The 17,232-nt window shown below is 41.3% G+C and overlaps 1 protein-coding gene across 1 annotated transcript in view; it reads left to right on the top strand.

Annotated features, from left to right (window-relative positions):
• Positions 1-17,232, top strand: part of CDH13 (cadherin 13) — a 329,961-nt gene that overhangs the window by 59,756 nt on the left and 252,973 nt on the right. Inside the window, exon 3 of the mRNA XM_062500268.1 lies at positions 9,594-9,802. Coding sequence (XP_062356252.1) covers positions 9,594-9,802 — 209 coding nt within the window. The remainder of the gene's footprint in view (positions 1-9,593; positions 9,803-17,232) is intronic.

Below are 17,232 nucleotides of genomic sequence, written 5' to 3'. Positions count from 1 at the left end.
GGCAAATGGAAATGTGTGTGTAACTCAGTGAATCTTCTGCTCATCCAATAGAATATCATAATTTTTCTTAGATTAATTTAGCACAAGTAGAAACACTCATAGAGTGCTGACAGAATCTCGTGCCTTTAAAACAGAAAAAAAAAAGAAAAAGTTGTGACAGATCACATTAAGAAATGGCAGATCATTGTAATTATAACAAACTGACCTTCAAGATAAACAGTTTTAATTGTCAGCTTGAGGGAAGATAGCCCTACGACCTTTGACTAATTTTGTCTAGTTAATGGAAAACCTTTACTAAATAAGTTTGTGTCTTTGCAGGCATTTGAAACACATACTGGTGTAAATAAGGTTCTTTCTGGGCTGGTTTCTCTATAGGTGTTTCCTGTGAGTGATTGCTTTTTGCTGCTTTTTGACATCTGCTGGCAGTCTTTTGTTTATACAGTTAAATCTCCTGGGACACAGTTTCTTGTTTTTGTTTTTCCTGAATTCAGTCTCCACTGATTAATTTTATATAAATTACATATATCAAGAAATTAGCACAGTGACTGCTCGAAGATCAGATGTGTACCTGAGAAGAAGACAAGGAAGTTCATGGTCAGTAGTCCACTACCTCTCCACGCTTTATTCAGGCAGCATTCAAAGGAAATATCCATAATATCCCACTGGGAATTCTTATACAAATTCAGACTTCTGTCCAATCTCCCTCCTTTTTAGACACGATTAATTTCATATTGACAAACTTCTCACACCAATCTGCAGAGCCATGAACATATTGAATGCATCTGAATGTCTTTGATTCTGTCTGCTTGTGTCTCAGATCAGCCAGTGAAGATATTGTAAGAATCTAAAGTTAATTTCATCTTATATTGTCCTGGGGATCTTAGCAAAATGTTGTGTAAATCTGCTAAAATGGAAAATTATTGATCATTTGCACTGCAATGGGAAACCCTTTCACAGAAACCAACAAAGTTTAAAAATATCTTTTCTGCAGATCACTGCTGGCTCTGGGGTCATTTGGGCTGCTCAGAATCGATGCAGCATTAACAGGGAAATGTCACATTCCTCCCCAGGTGTGACAGCTCCTTTGAGACTGGAGCTCCACAGATCTGGTGCCAGTTTGTGTCCCCTGCCTTTACAGAGACAAAACAGCTCCACTTAAACTGAGCTCTGTGTTCTGCTCACAAGATCAATGACTGTGATATAACATCTAAAGGGTTTGTTTATTTATTTTTTTCTTCAGACACACTCCCTGACACAATATTTTTGTTGAAACAGTAGTTTTTCTCTAGGATTTAGAGTAACGGCTACAGTGTTGCTGTGCCTGATAATGCAGCCACTGACCCAGGAGATCAGTCAATAACACCTCTGTGTTGTAATGAGTAAGTCAAGGTAACTTCCAGCTGAGAACAACTCATTACAGCTCCTTCCACCTGATTAAATTTTTGCCCTAAATAAGACAATGGGCAGCAAAATGATGTGTGAAGATATCATGTAAGTGAACTGGTGAAGTCTGCTGGGGGAGGAGGGAATGCTTTCAGTTTTGATTGTGGTGGTTGTATTTTCCTGTAATTTCAAGCAATAACAGGCAGCTGATGGAGCCCTGTTGGCAGAATAAATTTGTTGAAGAGCACAGGATGCTACTGTGGGATCTTCCTTTCTAGAAGTAAGGAGAGAGGGAGCATGGTGGGAAAAGGCAAGAGGTAGCAGTGACATGGAAAAAGTTGGGATTTTGGCACTGCTGGAGCCACCTTGCTCACCTGTGCTCTGTGCAAGCACTTGCTGGAATCCCAAACAGCAATCCCGGTGCTGCAAGGCAGAACATTTTGCTCCAGACCCAGGCTGACACAATTTTTGAGGCCTCTGTTTCTAGAGCAGGGCTGATCACTTCTAGTTCAGGGTACCAGATGTGGTACTCAGATCGAGCCAAGTGGTGTTGGGATGTGCCAAGAGAAGGGAGGCAGGGCTCAGTGAGATGTGAAAAGATGCCAGGTCCAGCGTTGGGTAGGGCAGAAGGTGAGGGGAGGGGCAGAGCAGAGCATGGCTGGGTGGGGTTTTTGGTGTGGGTGAAGCCACCGGCTCTGGAATCACACATCAAACCCGTCACCCAAGAGGGAGCCTTCAGTCAGGTATCACTTACTGCTCAGGTGATCTGCGCTGCAGAATTTCAGGTGTTTTAGCAATTTCCCAGCTCTGCTACAACTGTAGGTGGTAGAGAACATGCAGGAGAGAGACCAGTGTGACTCTTTTGTAAGAACATCACACCTTTCCTTGGCTGCAGCTGGCTTCTGGGTGAAATCCCTTGTCTTTCCTCATCTCGGGAAGCTTGCCTCCTATCTGTGCTTGTAATGAATTCTGACAGCACAGAGAAAGCTGTGCCTATTAATAGGTACCATTTCTCCAGTGGGAAGGGTGTTCTCCAAGGGGCAGGAATGAACACCCTGTGCCCGGCAGATGAACTGCTGGCCTAATTTTTGTATCATAGCAGGGCTCTGCACAAATCTAATCATCACACACAAACCACACAGGGATGTTTGCCAGTTTAGGTAATCAGTTTATTTTTTCAGACTTGAAAAGTGTGCCCAGGGATGAAGTCTGTTGTTTAGTACTTGTTCTTCCAAAGGAGTCAAATATAAATATGTATTTGTCTTAAGCAATTCTTGTTATGTTGTGACGAACATTTTGCTGTTGTTCATGTTCCCTCAATTTCTGACTCTCTGGAAACTAAATAAGTCATCATTGTAATTTACTTCAGGGGCACATAAAGAAATTATATAAATGCAAGAAAATCATAAACATGCAGTGCAAGATAATAACCCACTGTTGCTTGTTGGATTTGTTAAAAAAAAATCATTCTGTAGCAATTCTGCTGCAGAGTTAGAATGTAGCATTAAGCTGTATAAAAACCTTGAAAAAGGTTTTTCATAAAATTGATTTTGTTCCTTTTATTAAATGTTCAATAAGATTTTTTGTGTAAATACTTCAGTCATGCTAGTAGGTTTTCTAATCTGTGAAATCATTGTTTCTTCAGCACTTTTAGATATGAAATAATGATAATATCATATGTTTAGGAGCAACCTGTCTGACTTAACTGTTGATAATGTCTTGTCTGGGCATTATTCTGCCTTCAGATTGTCACGGGGCAACATTTTCTCTTCTACTGCTCAGGTGCTTTAGCAGAAAAGCAGCAAAAACTCACAGGCTATGGGTTTGCTGCCAGAACTCGTGTTCCAGCGGTGCTATTGAAGGTACCCCAAAGGCAGGGAAAGAAGCTGTTTCTCCTGGTGGACCTTTTTATTGGCTTGAAAGGCAGGATTTGTTTTGTTTCCCAACTCCTGTGCCGGTAGCTGTAGTGGCATTACCTCTCTTGTTCTGGGATGGATTCAAGTGGTCCAGATGTGCTGTTTCCAGGTGGATTTTATCCTCCCCACAGCAGCAGGATAGCTCAGCCCTTGGAGCCCTGTTGCACTTTGTGTTTGTGCAGCTGGAGCTGCTGAGAAGGACCTGTCCCAGGGCTGAGTGCTCGTCCCTCTCCCGCTGTTTTCACTCTGCTCATTGCTAACAAGAGCCTCGCCAGGTCACGGTGTTTTATGAATTTTTATACACAACAACAGCACTCAGAAGCATTTCCATGTGCCTCAACCATCACTTTTCTCTCTTTGCAGTTAATGAAGCTCATCCTCCCCAGTCTCTGTCTGACTTCCCTGTTTTGCAAATATCTTTGAGCAGGGAGGACTCTGAGCAGCGCTGGGGGATCCCTGCTGGGCTGGGAAGTTAAGTTGCCTTTGTGCAGCTCTAATGTGCTTTTCTTGCATCTCAGACCTCTCACAGATACACCTTCTGTCTTGTGGCTTCAATATGATCTAAAGTTATTTGCCAGAAAGGAGAAGAAAAAAATGCACAGGATAATATTGCTTTGATGCTGTTACTCCCACGGATTTGAGCAAGCTACGTTATATTTACAAAAAGCATCCTAATATTCATTGATAGAGTAATTAAGTCTGTATTTTCAATGTGAAACTTCCTCTTTCAGAAGCCATTTTGTTACTTGTTAGAAAAATATTAATACCTGTATGTAGAGACTTGTAGAGTTAGTTTTGGTGTGCTTATAGGTAAATATGTGTATTTATTTATTCAGAATACCTCTCTGGATATTTCACCGGAGAGAAAATTATGGATTCAGTATTTCTGTTCAAAACAAATTAAACTTTTGAGAAATAAACTCAGAAAAAAAATTACTTTGGAAGCGGAATATATCAGGCTAACATATGCTTTAGAATACCAACCTATTTCAGCTTGTTTTCTTTTACTTTCATTTACAAGAAATGCAGCTGCTAACCTTTAAATGTTTTTAAATGGTATCCTTTAAAACATCTGTGGGTCATTATCATAAATATTTCAGTGGTGTAGAAACCTTACATTTGTGATATATCATAACAGAGAAAATGGAATGCACTGAAAGGAGGAATCCCAGGAACATGAGATTTCTTGCTGAGATCTATAAAGGTTAATATTTCCAGTTACAACTTTTCCCATCATTGCATTAGTGGACTTGGGATCCTGCACATGTTTTTCCAACATGTCTTTTGGTGCTAATGAGCTCAGAGTCAGTGATTAAAGCCTTGGGATGCATGCAGGTATTGCTAATAATGAATATTGCTCGGTAGAAAGAAATATTTTGTACAATTCACATGTTGAATTTTACAAAAAGGAGTAAAAATCTAACACAGGAGGCTGAGATATGAACAGAGGGCGATGAATGACACTCGTGTTTTTCACTGGGAGCTGCTTGGCAGTGTTTTCATTTTGCTTGCATGGAGTTTTGGAGCCTGTCTCATAGCATGTGGCATATTAGGCACAATAAAGATGTTCATTTGGCAGCTGGAGCATGACTAGGAACATCAAAAGAGTCATAGATGCGTCAATAAATGGAGAACTCCACCTTGATATAAATATTAGATCACTGTTTTAATTGCTCATTGAATTCTTGTCAATGAGACATTCACTTGTCATGCCTGGTGCAGCATTGCCAATGTTTTATTTTGGGGCTAGGGCTGAACTGTTGCTGTTACTCATTTTTTGCACTTTCGTAGCACCCTGAGCACCAAAGATGAATCATTTCATTGTAAGTGCTGTACAGACACAGGGTGAACAAGTGGCCTTTGCTCAGAGGAGTTTAAAATCCAAACTCCTTAAGCTCTAATGCAGAGTGAGTGTGCAGGAGAACTGGGGAACTTTGGGGTGTGTGGCCCCTGTCACCAGGCTCCCGCTCACCCAAGCTGTTCTAATGCATGTGGGTAGTGGGAATAATGTCAATTATTCATCTCAGGACTTTCCTCGCACCTCATCTCTGTGACAAATGCACGAGCACCACAAACATCATCACACAGACCATATGTTATCAGTGCTGCCAAGCAGCAAAGCGTTGGATAGTCAAAGAGCACCTTTGCAGCTCAGGCTGACACTTTGCTCAGCTGACATCCACAACTTCTGTCTCATTTCTTGTTACACTGGTTGGTACTTGGAGGACAAAAGGAGTAATTAATTAATTAATTAATCACACTTTATAGTTTTTACATAGAGATTTCTACACTGGCTTTATGTACAAAGCAAGATTTTTTTTCACCAGAGAATAAGAACTAAAGATCCTATTTCCCTTATATTTAATGGGCATTAGCAATGTACAGGTGATAAGAGATAGATGTAATGCCATGGATGGGAAGTCTGAGGAAGCTGATGAAGCTGGAGCTCCTCGGAGCTCTCCTGAGTGCCTGGCAGGGAAGGTCAGTGTGCTCAGTGCCAGCCCCAGCTCCTTGGGCTGTGCAGCTGCTCCTGGAGCTTGCTACAGGCAGCTCAAGTACAGTAAATTTGGGGTGTTGCGCTGGCTCTTCCCCAGAAGCCGCAGGAGTTTAAGGAAGCAAAAGTTCCCTGTGAGGGAATGCAGTTCAGTCTCAGGTGATGTTCCCTGCTCAGCCCGGTCCAGGAGACAACATCATCCTGATAAGGTCCATATTTGATCTGAGCTCAGACTAGGGATTTTATCTAAGGCTCCAGTTCAACTCTCTCAACAATTGGTTTCACTCCCATCTCTGTTGGCCCTTAGGCCAAATAATCTTCAGTGTTCTCTATCCCCGTGATCAACTCATCTCTTCCTGCTTCTAATTTCTGTCCTACATATCAGTACTTCTCAGAGCCTTTCATTTTCTTTCCTTCTCCTTGCTATTAACCTCACCAAATACTCTTGTTTCTGTAGTAGGATTGGGAATTGAAGGCATCAGTGGTTTTGGATGAGATATGGTAAAAAAACCCAGTTTCCCACTTCCAACCAACTCTGCTTCAGCCCTTTTTGGAAAAAGTTGCAGGGTTTCATAAAGCAAGATGAATAGACAGCAAAATATGAAAGGTTTAAAAGTGCCAAATTCCTGCTACAAAGGGAATATAGAATAAAGTACCTCTCCTGATTCCATGTGCCAAATCTGCATGTGGTCTTTGAATTTCCCCAGAGCATGCAGATGGCAGCGATGCAGGAATCCCAGAGTTTGTGGATACTGAGCAGAGGTGGGAGCAGTGCACTCCCAGCCAGGTCCTCCCTGCTTTAGAAATGCAGCAGTTTGGCCTTTTCTTGAAAGGGACCTGTAGTGTTTGGCTGGTGATGCTACAGCTCTGAACAATGACATTTGGTTTTCAGAGATTACTTTAAGTTTTCTTTGGCTTTTGAATTTTTTAAAACTTTTTATTCCTGATATAATTTCTCAGAGGCCAATGCTAATTTTTTCAGTTGTAAGCCATTAATGGTAAATGAGCAGCAGGTTTTGATAATGAAAAGCACATATTGATTCAGAGAACCACAGACTGGACTGGCTTAGAAGTGACCCTAAGGGTCACTCAGAATTCCAAACCCTCTGCAGTGGGAAGGGATGCCACCAATAGAACAAGTTCCTAAACCTTGTTTCTGTTTTTTAAATTATTTAGTTGGAGGTTGTGTTTTTTAGGGGATTAAAAAATAAGAGACCTGGAATTCACAAAGGCTGCAATCTAAGCAGTATCTGTACATAATGGTTAGTGCAGAGAATTTTGCCTTCCCACATTCGTAGTGAAAGGAAAATTTTGCATTTTTGTTGGTTTAGGAAAGCATTTTGGTAGCTTTAGGAAACTGAATTGAGTCTGTTAAAACACCTGTCATAAACCCAACATTAACAACAAAAAAGTGTTTTTTTCACAAGGGAGGCCTTACTGAGGGTACCTCTCATCAAAATCCTGCTGTGGGCACAGACCCTTCCTGGAAACAGTTCCTAGCCTTGGAGTGTGGGCACCAGCACACCCTGAGCTCTCTAAAATTGATTTGAGCTGCTGCTGCTCCCAAACTCAGTGGTTTTCCCTCCTGGTTCTAGTTCAGTACAAGGCTTTGCAGGCAGGATCTGCCACATGAGAGCCTGAGATCGGTTTGTCTGCAGAGACTGCAGTGTCTGAGGGGAAAGAGTTTTTGTTGCTTTTTTATTTATAATCCCTCTTGCTTTCAGCAAAATTCAATGAAACAGCAAATGAGCTGATGAAATTCTGGTTTTCTGTCCCACTGTGAATCCAAGGATAGTTCTCTTGCCCTAAAGTAAAGTGGAGGAAATGGGAGCAGTTTTTAGTTAAAAACATGTAATTGAGCTTAAACCTTGTACAGCAGCAGCTCCTTCAGCTGCTGGAGGAGTTTTCTGCCAGAGACTGTGGTGTGTGTCAGTGTTTGGACTCTCCTTGGGAAGAGGATGGTCTGGTGTGAATTCACAGGGTCACAGCTTCACAGGGTGGATTTAATTTTGTTTTGTTCTCAGCATCCACATCTGTTTTAATTGGCAATTAAGTTAATTTTCTCGAAGTCATCTCTGTTTGGCCAGTGATGGTAATTAGTAAGTGACCTCCATGTCTTTATCTTTTCCATCTTTCTCCCCAGTTCTGCTGAGGTGGGGGTGTGAGAGGTTGCTGGGTGGGAGGCTGGGAGCAGCCCAAGACCAACCCTCCACTCTTGCTTTGGTAAACATGTGCCCCACGTCTCTTTTCTGTGCCTTATTCTGTTTGAATGCTTGAGATTTTGGCATTGTTTAATTTTTAATCTAACCCATCTCATCAATATTCATCATAAAATGAAGTTGTAAATTCTGGAAACAGCGATGATTCTTTTTCCCCTTGGTGTTCTGCTTTGGGATTGAATTCCAGTGAATGCCCAGACAGGAAGCATCTCCACAAAAAGAGAAGCATCTCTGTTAGCCCTTTCTTCATATTGGTCTGCCTGGAGAGAGATACAAAATTTGATGAAGAGGATTTCTGTGTAACTTCCCAGGAGTGTTGAGTAGCCACCCACTATGAGACTGTTCCTCATGAGAGGAATGAGACTATTCCTATTCCCATTCCCATTCCCATTCCCATTCCTATTCCCGTACTTTAGGACAGTTACAGAGATTACACAGTCAGGAAGAGTTTAGGGATTGGCCATGAGAGACTCTTCCTTTGAAAGCAAGGACCCAGTACAAGAAATCTGTACAGTGAATTTAAATAATTATGCCAAGTGTTTTATTTTGCAGTAAAACTCCATTGCTTTTGATTCTATGTAGCTGGTATTACTCTGTAGTTTTATTCTGAAATTGTTATGCAGTTTTTAAAGATCCAGTGGAAGTGAAATGTAATATAAAAATAGTGAGAGCATACAGGTAAGTGAAAAGTCTGCAGTAGCAGTAACTCGAGGAGAAGGTAGGGAATACAAAACAGGTTGTCTGCAGGAAAACCTTTCACATGCAAATGTATTGTTCAGAATGTCAAAACCCAAAAGGTTCATTAAGCAATTGCAGGTTTCTGCTGAAGATCTCTTATTCATATAGCTGGTAGTTAAACCACTAATATTTTATCCAGTATTTTGTGCAGAATGACTCAGAGAAGAAATTTGAGAAAAAGTCTCACATCTTTGTGCTTTAGGGATATTTTCCTCTTTATGCCAGCTTTTCTAAATATTTTAAACTTTCCATGTAAAGTGAAACAGGATTATTGACAGCTACTGTTCCATTAAAACTTCTCACAATCCTTAGTTACGGTGCAGCTCATGAACTGTGTGACAATCCTGGTAGCAAGCAATGTTATTGTCCCGTTTTTCAGTTTTATAAAACTTCTGCAGTAGCCTGGGGCTGAATATTCTGTAAACAGTGCAGTGTGCCTAAAGATGTACTGAATATCTGAATACTTTGCCACAGAAGAGCCTTTAGAGATGCTGGGCTGTGATGAGGAGCACAACAGGGTCTCTATTGCCACTGCTCAGTTTGTGGAACTGGGTGTGCATTTGATTGGAGTGATCACAAGAGGCTCATGTCCAAAGTGTTTTGTATGTTACCCAGTTAGACTGGTCAAAGCCTCTTCATCTTTCTGAAAGTACATATTCATAGATTTGTTTATGAGGAAGAGCCAGAAAAATGTAGAATTTCTTTGAAAGTTTTTTTCCTTTGAGAGAGATTTCTTCCCAAATCTGTAGACAAGCTAATATATAGATATCTGGAGCTTGTCTTCCAAAGTGGATACTTATAATGTGTTTTTTCCTTTTCTTCCTTTTTTTCCCCCACTCCTAGTGAAATTTGATGACTGCAAGGGGAACAACAAATTGAACTTTGAAGTTTCTAACCCAGACTTTACAGTGGAACTTGATGGGAATTTGGTTGCGCTCAAGAATGTATCAGAAGTTGGCAAAGCCTTGTTTGTCCACGCGCGGTCGGAGCACGCCGAGGATATGGCAGAAATCTTTATTCTTGAAGCAAATGAAAAACGTGGTGCATTAAAGGTAAGATAAATGCCAAAGATAAAAAAAAAAAAAAAAAGGCCAAGGAGATGCTGCTGTAAATATTTACATGTGTCACCTAGGATTGTAGGCAATTTTAATCTTTCAGCAGAGATCAAAATCAGTCTTCAGTGCAGATATTGCTGTAACATTTTAGCACTTGGTTTAATTTGTGATGCAGATTTCCTGAGTTTTGGAAGATGTATTACATCTTCAGGTGTAGATGCTAAACATTCATAAAAACTTTATTCAAATGAAAGAGCCCAAGTATTGAAATTGGCTGCTTCTTCCAGTGTGTGTTATGCCAGGTAATCACAGTTTGGCCACAACTAAAGATGGAAAATCATATTTTAAGTGTGTAATTTAGAATTTACAGAACCTTCATGTTTCACTCCAAGTCTAAGTATGTGGGAATGAATTCTGTGTAAATTGACATTTTAATATTGATCTGCTTATCTCACATTGTAGCTTGGTAAACTGCCTAAACATCTGCACACAAACAGCAGCACGCATTTGCACTCTGGCTCTATGCCCTGGTGATTTTTGTTCTGCTCTATCCACTGAATGTTTTGTCCTTTCTTTCCCCCTCCTGAATTTCAGTGTAAAACCAACCTCATCCTTTGGGGGATAAAACAGTTCAGGAATTGATTGAATTGTTTACTTCACACCCCTGCAAGTAACAAAAGGAGATGTGAGATAGCCTTCACTTCTGTGTCCTGGCATTTTGGAGAGAGGCAGGCAAGGTAGTGGCTCCCTAGGCAATTAAGCCTGGTACCTTTACAGACCTAGAATTTCACAGGAGTATAAAGAAACTTTGATAAAAATGACTGATCTACTGTCTTGATTTGGTATTTAGACATTCAGTTGCCAGAATTCTCATTATATTCCCAACAATATATTAGTATAACTTAAGTCTCCTATTATAAAAACAAATTATCTTGTGGAGAAAGGTTGAACAACCTTCTGGAAGTCCGTGGCTGAGGAAAGGTTTTGCTCTGCACTTTAAGCAGCACACAATGTGAATATGGATTGCCAGTGGGAGAGAAAGAACCAGAATGTCTAACTGCAGAAAGCTGATCAGAACACTGAAATGGAATTTAATTTTATTTAAATATGATGCTTCTTCACAAAATTAAAATTTAACGCAGTCATACTTGAGGGAGTCTCTTACGTGGAGGAGCTGTGAGTTTAGGACCACAGTGCCAAATTCAGAGTAGGAAACCTACACTGGCAGGAGCAAGTTGGGCACTTGTCTCTCCAGTGCCTCAGACTAGCAAGTCTTGTTCCTTCTGGTACATTCACAAGAATGTTAAAATGCTTTTGTTTTGAAATCTTAGGAGCAATTTCAAAATGGGGATCATCATTCTCTGGTTTGAAGTTACTTAAACCACCGAAGAGTTTAAGACATCTCTGACAGGAGGTGTGGAGTTAAATTTCAAGGGATTGGTTTATGTGTGAAGATCTGACTCTCTTAGAATCACATTCTGAAGATTTATTCTGGTTTTCTTGGGGAAGCAGCCCTTCAATATCTGTGAGGAGAGATATTCTATAGAAGCTACAATGTAAGGGAAATCTTACCAGATATTCCATGGAAGTTACAGTATAGGGGAAATCTTGTCAGATATTCCATGGAAGTTACAATCTTGGGGAAATCTTGTCTCATGAATAGGAGTTACAGGATGTGTCTTTGCACAGACTATGACAAGTTCTGCCAGTGACCTTTTCTCTTTCTGTCCCGTTTGGGTTCTGGGGAGTCTCCCTCAGAATGTTCCAGCAATATTAATTGATGCCTAGTGTTGAAATCTCTCTCCAGACTACATTTGAAAGCCAGGGCTGATTTGGCCTCGCTCCTGGATTCTGTTCCAACCACTTTGTGTTGCTTCAGAGAGAAAAAAAACAGTCTAAATCAGGCATATTCTGCCACTTGCCAGCCTTTCCTCACAGGTGACAATATCACAACATCATCTCAGCTTGCATTCATCACCTCTTTCTGCATTTTGATATTCAGCCCATAATCAGATGACTACCCATTTAATGTGGGATTTAATGTCTGCAATGCCAGTGTGAGTTACACGGATGCCTTAACGTGTCCTGGGAAATCCCAACTAGTGAGAATCACCCCTTCTTCAAGGGAATATAAAAATCTCTGGGGCTGGCTGTCCTGCTCTGGCCTCACCCAGTCCTCTATAGCTGTTAAGCCAGTATTTCTTCACAACCTTTTCATCTATTTGCCTATTTTAAACACCACACAGACAGTGTTGTCTTTCTGTTTGTCATACTTGAGAAGGGTATAAAGACTACAGCTAAGACTAAAGACTATCTGAAGTGATTTTATGATAAATTTGAACTTAATCCTGTACTTTTGCAGTCTAAATGTGTCAGCACGGAAACAGCAGAACTGCTCCATCTGTTTATGCAAGGAGCCTTGGCTAAGAAATGCTCAGATGGAACCTTAGTAATTCACCATAATTCTTTGGGGTTAAGATGAGCACATGCTGGAGCACTGCTTAGCATTCAGTACTTAGAGAACAGTACCTTGTCTAATTAGGGGATAAGTAGTTCTTAAGTATTTCCCCACTGCCAGCAACTGCCATTTCTTTTCTGAAAGCATGTAACCTACATCTGTGGAATCCCATTGTTAATGTTGCTAATTGCAGATTCCCAACATGTTTGGGAATGGCTCTCAACACTGATCTCTGATATGCTGACTGGCAGTTGGAGCCTAGGAACAGAGTGTAGCTCCTTAAACTTTCTAATTGCTACCAACCATACTTTGGATGAATATGGAAATTATTTAGAGGTGCAATCTGGAGTGTGCAGAGAAGCTTTTGGTATTCTGCTGGTGAAGGGGTGCAGTTCTTTCCTGCTAAAGATGGGGGATGAATCCAGCTGGCCTCAGCGATCTGTCCTGTGTGATTAAATTAAATTAACTTCATGGCCAGTGTATAATCAGTGGCTGTTGGAATATCAGTTTTTACTATTGAATTGTTATTTGCATCTGAAGGGCCTGTTTTCCCCTCTTCTGCCAGAATCATAATAGATCTGCAGAGCCTGTAGCTTTCCATCCGGGGTGGCCATGGGAAGAGGTGGTCCCTCAGTCATGAGATGGCCACGGCTCTCTGATCACACTGTCTCCTGCAGGAGCAGACACTGCGTTGCTGCTTTTCCTGATGTCTAACATACCCTCAACCCCATCAATCTCTACCTACATATATTCTAACATGCAGAAATCTGTCCATCAAATTCCAGATCAGGCTGCAGCTGGAATTGCTTTCTGCAGCCCTCTGGATGTGCGTTCTCCCTCCTATGATTTTGGATAGATGTACTGGTCTCTGTCTGTTTTGATAGAGGGGAATATTCCCAGAAATCTTCTGTCCTTTCTGACAGGCTTTTGAATGTGAGTGCACAGAAGAGCCTGTGGATGGTGTTAATAGTTAACTCTTTAATAGTTATGTGCCTGTTGCAATCGTTGCTCAATGAAAAAAAGGAATTCCACATGCATTCCCCATGGAGCAGTGCTGGTGAGCAATGGAACATTCCCCATGGAGCAGGGTTGTGATGTGCCCTGCTCTGCCCATCAGGGCTTGATGCCCCCTCATACAGTCAGGACTGGAGTGCTTGGGCATATTAAGAAAAAAGAGACCTGGAAATGTTTTGATTCACCCAGGATTCCCCAAATGAAATTTGGATTAATTCTGAATAATTCAGAGAATTGCTAAGCCTCAAATCCCTAATGGAAAAATAAATCACTCATAAACCCTAGTTGGGGAGAAAATGGCCAAGCCAATGACTGGCAGTGTTCCTTCCCTTCCCTTCCCTTCCCTTCCCTTCCCTTCCCTTCCCTTCCCTTCCCTTCCCTTCCCTTCCCTTCCCTTCCCTTCCCTTCCCTTCCCTTCCCTTCCCTTCCCTTCCCTTCCCTTCCCTTCCCTTCCCTTCCCTTCCCTTCCCTTCCCTTCCCTTCCCTTCCCTTCCCTTCCCTTCCCTTCCCTTCCCTTCCCTTCCCTTCCCTTCCCTTCCCTTCCCTTCCTCCCTTCTTCTTTTTTATTTAACGTGTCTTGTCTAGTGTTAGATCCCTGCTTTGTTTTATGGAGAAAATAGGACAACTGAAAGTTGGAAATTTTGTCTCATCTGAACACTTGTCCAGTGGATTTATGTATTTATTGGGAGAGTCAGGTTTTGTGGAAGGCAAAAAGCATAGCCAGGCTTTTGTAGAGCCTCATAATAAATGGTGAGTTGCAAAAGGTGGCAAGCTGGGACTTGAACTGTGTCCTCCAAGGCTAAATAAAATGCTGTCTGCTGGTCCTGCTCTCCCTCTGAAATCTAATGCTGGTTTTAATGAACATACCCTTAGTATACTGGGAGCAAAAAGGAAACCTTGGGACACAATCTGTCTCTGCCTCTCTGTGTTGGCAGCCTTTATTTTTTTCCTTCCCCACAGCAAAAGGAGTTATTTAGAACTTTTATTTGTTACAGACACAGGGTGAGGAGTGGAGGGGAGTGAGATATCAAGAGTCTGGCACCAAAGTAGATAAGAGGGCAGGCAGATATTCAGAAATTCCAGGCTGGTAGTAACTTCACTGCATGGTGCTTAGTAGTCTTCCATACAGAAGGATGAAATGATTAAATAGAAACTGTCAAACCCTCAGGATGTATTTCAGGCACTAGACTGAAAAGGAACAGGAGAAAGAAAAGAAGAGATAAGAGTGAGGAGCACACCCTGAGACAGCATGTTGGAGACAAAGTTTAAAACCATCTCCAGCAGCAGCTCAGGCTGAAGGAAATGAAGTTGCCCCAGTCCTGCTACTTTGTCCAGTGCACTTCGTACCAGCCAGGGGCTGGGCAGAAGCTGCTGCTTTTCTTTCCTTTGTCAAGCCATTGCTTTTCCCAGTGCCAGCACTGGGCTGTGTTTGTTACAGCAGTGACAGAGCCTCAGCAGCCTGGCTGAAAACTTCCTTGCAGACCTGAATTCTCATTCCTACCAAGTCTCTGCCTGCATGGATACCTTTTGTGCAAGCTGCTTTCTGCCTGAGCATGTTTCCTAAAGTATCAAAGAGAAAGACTGAAACTAAGCTCCTTGGATTTAAACCTTAGCATTTCTTGTTTGTGTCTTGCTCTCTGCTTATCCCCACAGGATAGAGATTGCAAATATTATGGATATGAGATAAAAAGTGCCTAGAGCCTTAAATCCTACATGTATGGCTTTCTGCCTTAGAACAGATGATAACAGATCAATAATCTTATTATGAATCAGGATTCTCTCACAGCAGAAAATATTCAGGCAAGGAAGTGTGAATGGTTGAGTTTAGTCATCTGGCAATTCGATAAGTTATTTGGAAAATAAGATCAAGAATCAGCCTCTCTGATATAGTAATCGTTCCCATTAACGTATATTAGCATTTTTCTGTTTAGAATAGAATTCCAAATAGGCTGAAAATGACTGTGCAGAGGTATGGAGATGGACTCTCATATGAGATATTGACAAACAGGCTCGAAGAGTTCCATGTTATTAGATTTTGCATATAGCAGTTGCTGCAGAAAGGGATGCACTGCATAAATAAAATACCATGTTTTGCATTTAATTTTAAGGTACAAAATAGAATAAGTCACAGGGGGTGCATCAATACCTATCATACGTTTGAGTTATTGTGATGATCAAAACTGTGTATGAAATTCCATTTCCAGAAAAGCTGGGGAGATCTCTTGCCTTCAGATGTGAAAGTGTCCTTCAGGCATATAAAGAAGAATCTTCTTAAAAATCAAACAACAAAAATAAGTCATTTTCTTACTGTTGTGTTCAGTTTGGCGGAAAGTTTAACATATTAACATTCCCGCCATTAAGTTATTAAGTTGTTATCACTCCTGTTACTTTTGTTATCGCACTGCAAACACATATTGACTTGGAATTCATGCATAAAAAGCTGGGGTAAAAGTGATCTTAGAATTTAATACCTGTGTATTGGTGGCATTTTCATAAATGACTTTTCTGTGCTATTGGTGGCATTTTCATAAATGACTTTTCTGTGCTATAATCACCACTGAATAGATGCTATTTTTTCTCTTTTAAAGTCTGCAATGCTACATTTAGGATTTCACAGAATACATCTCAATGTCAATGAAAGCAAGAGCTTGTTCTCGTCAATGGGTCATTCTGTAGTGTCATTTAGCTGCCTTTTAAACTATATTTTTATAAAAATCCTCTGTGCAGACCACTTGCTGTTGCAGAAACAACAAAGAACTCCTTTTATATCAGAAATCTCCTTAACCTCTCTTTTTCCATAGTAGTACCAGTCACCTGTTTTCCCTTTTTATCCCTCAGCCTGATGCAGAACCTGCTGAAATGATCAGATTCCAGTGGGTTTTAGCTCAAGCCCTGGGAGCAGGAGCTGTGCCTGGCAGTGCTGTGTGGCTGTGGCTCCCCTGCCCCTTTGCTGGGCAGTTTTTGGGTGTCCCTGCAGTCGCACCCCAGGCAGCTCTGATCTGATGGACACCCACACTTCCCTTTAGCTCAGCTCTGCAGCCTCCCCTCACCTCCACTGCCAGGCTTGTGCTTCCTCAGGCCTGCACTGAATTTACCCCTCCCCAGCACCAAGGAAATGCAGGTTTCATATACACTGGCTTTGGAGTTCACCCTGACAAAGACCCATTTATCTGAGAATTATTATGGTGCCAAGAGATGTGGCAGTTGCCATAGCAACAATTACATATTGTGTTGAATACCAGAGTAAATGCTATAAAGAACAGGAGCCACTGGTGGTTTTCATTAATTTAATGTTCCTTTTTTGAACAAAGTGTGACTCGTAAGTTTATTCACTGTGTGTGTAAGTGCTTAGATCAAATGTGTGGGCTCGCTTTCCTCCTCTTTCCCTCCTTTTCCTCGGTGTGCAACTTCAGCATGTAAATGAGAAGTACTCGGTTATTTAAGGAGAGAAAATGGTCTTACAGACTGGAAACATGAATAATTGCCTGTGAAACAAGAAGGTGTTAACTTCCGTGAGTGTTCAGTGCCTTTCTCTGTGAGTAATCTACATTCAGACTCTCTGTGAGCCTGGGATGTATTTATCCAGGAAAAGGGACTTTGTGCTCTTCAGTAGCAGGCAGAGTTAAGAACTGAATGTGTTTAGCAGTGATTCAAAGGTGAAATTAGATTATTTTTGAGGCAAATGCAGACCTTGTTAACGATTTCAAATTATTTATAGACTAATATGAAATGACAGGCAGAATTCTTTGTAATGAATGCATTTTATTAGAAACCAGTTACAAACAGAATTCTTTTCAGCCCTGAGCTGTGTTTAGGCTGCTCAGTTGGTTCTCCCTGCTGCAACAGGTACCACTTCACGATGGCTTGATGTGCTTCTGGTGGAAGCTTCAGTTTTTTGTGGAAACTCAGAACCAGATGCAGTTCTAGACTGCACCAATTTTACTCTCTTAAAACA

Source organism: Cinclus cinclus, chromosome 11 (assembly GCF_963662255.1).
Source record: "Cinclus cinclus chromosome 11, bCinCin1.1, whole genome shotgun sequence".
NCBI classification, from domain to species: domain Eukaryota; kingdom Metazoa; phylum Chordata; class Aves; order Passeriformes; family Cinclidae; genus Cinclus; species Cinclus cinclus.
Note: the sequence above shows the minus strand (reverse complement) of the source record. Positions and strands in the feature narration are given on the sequence as shown.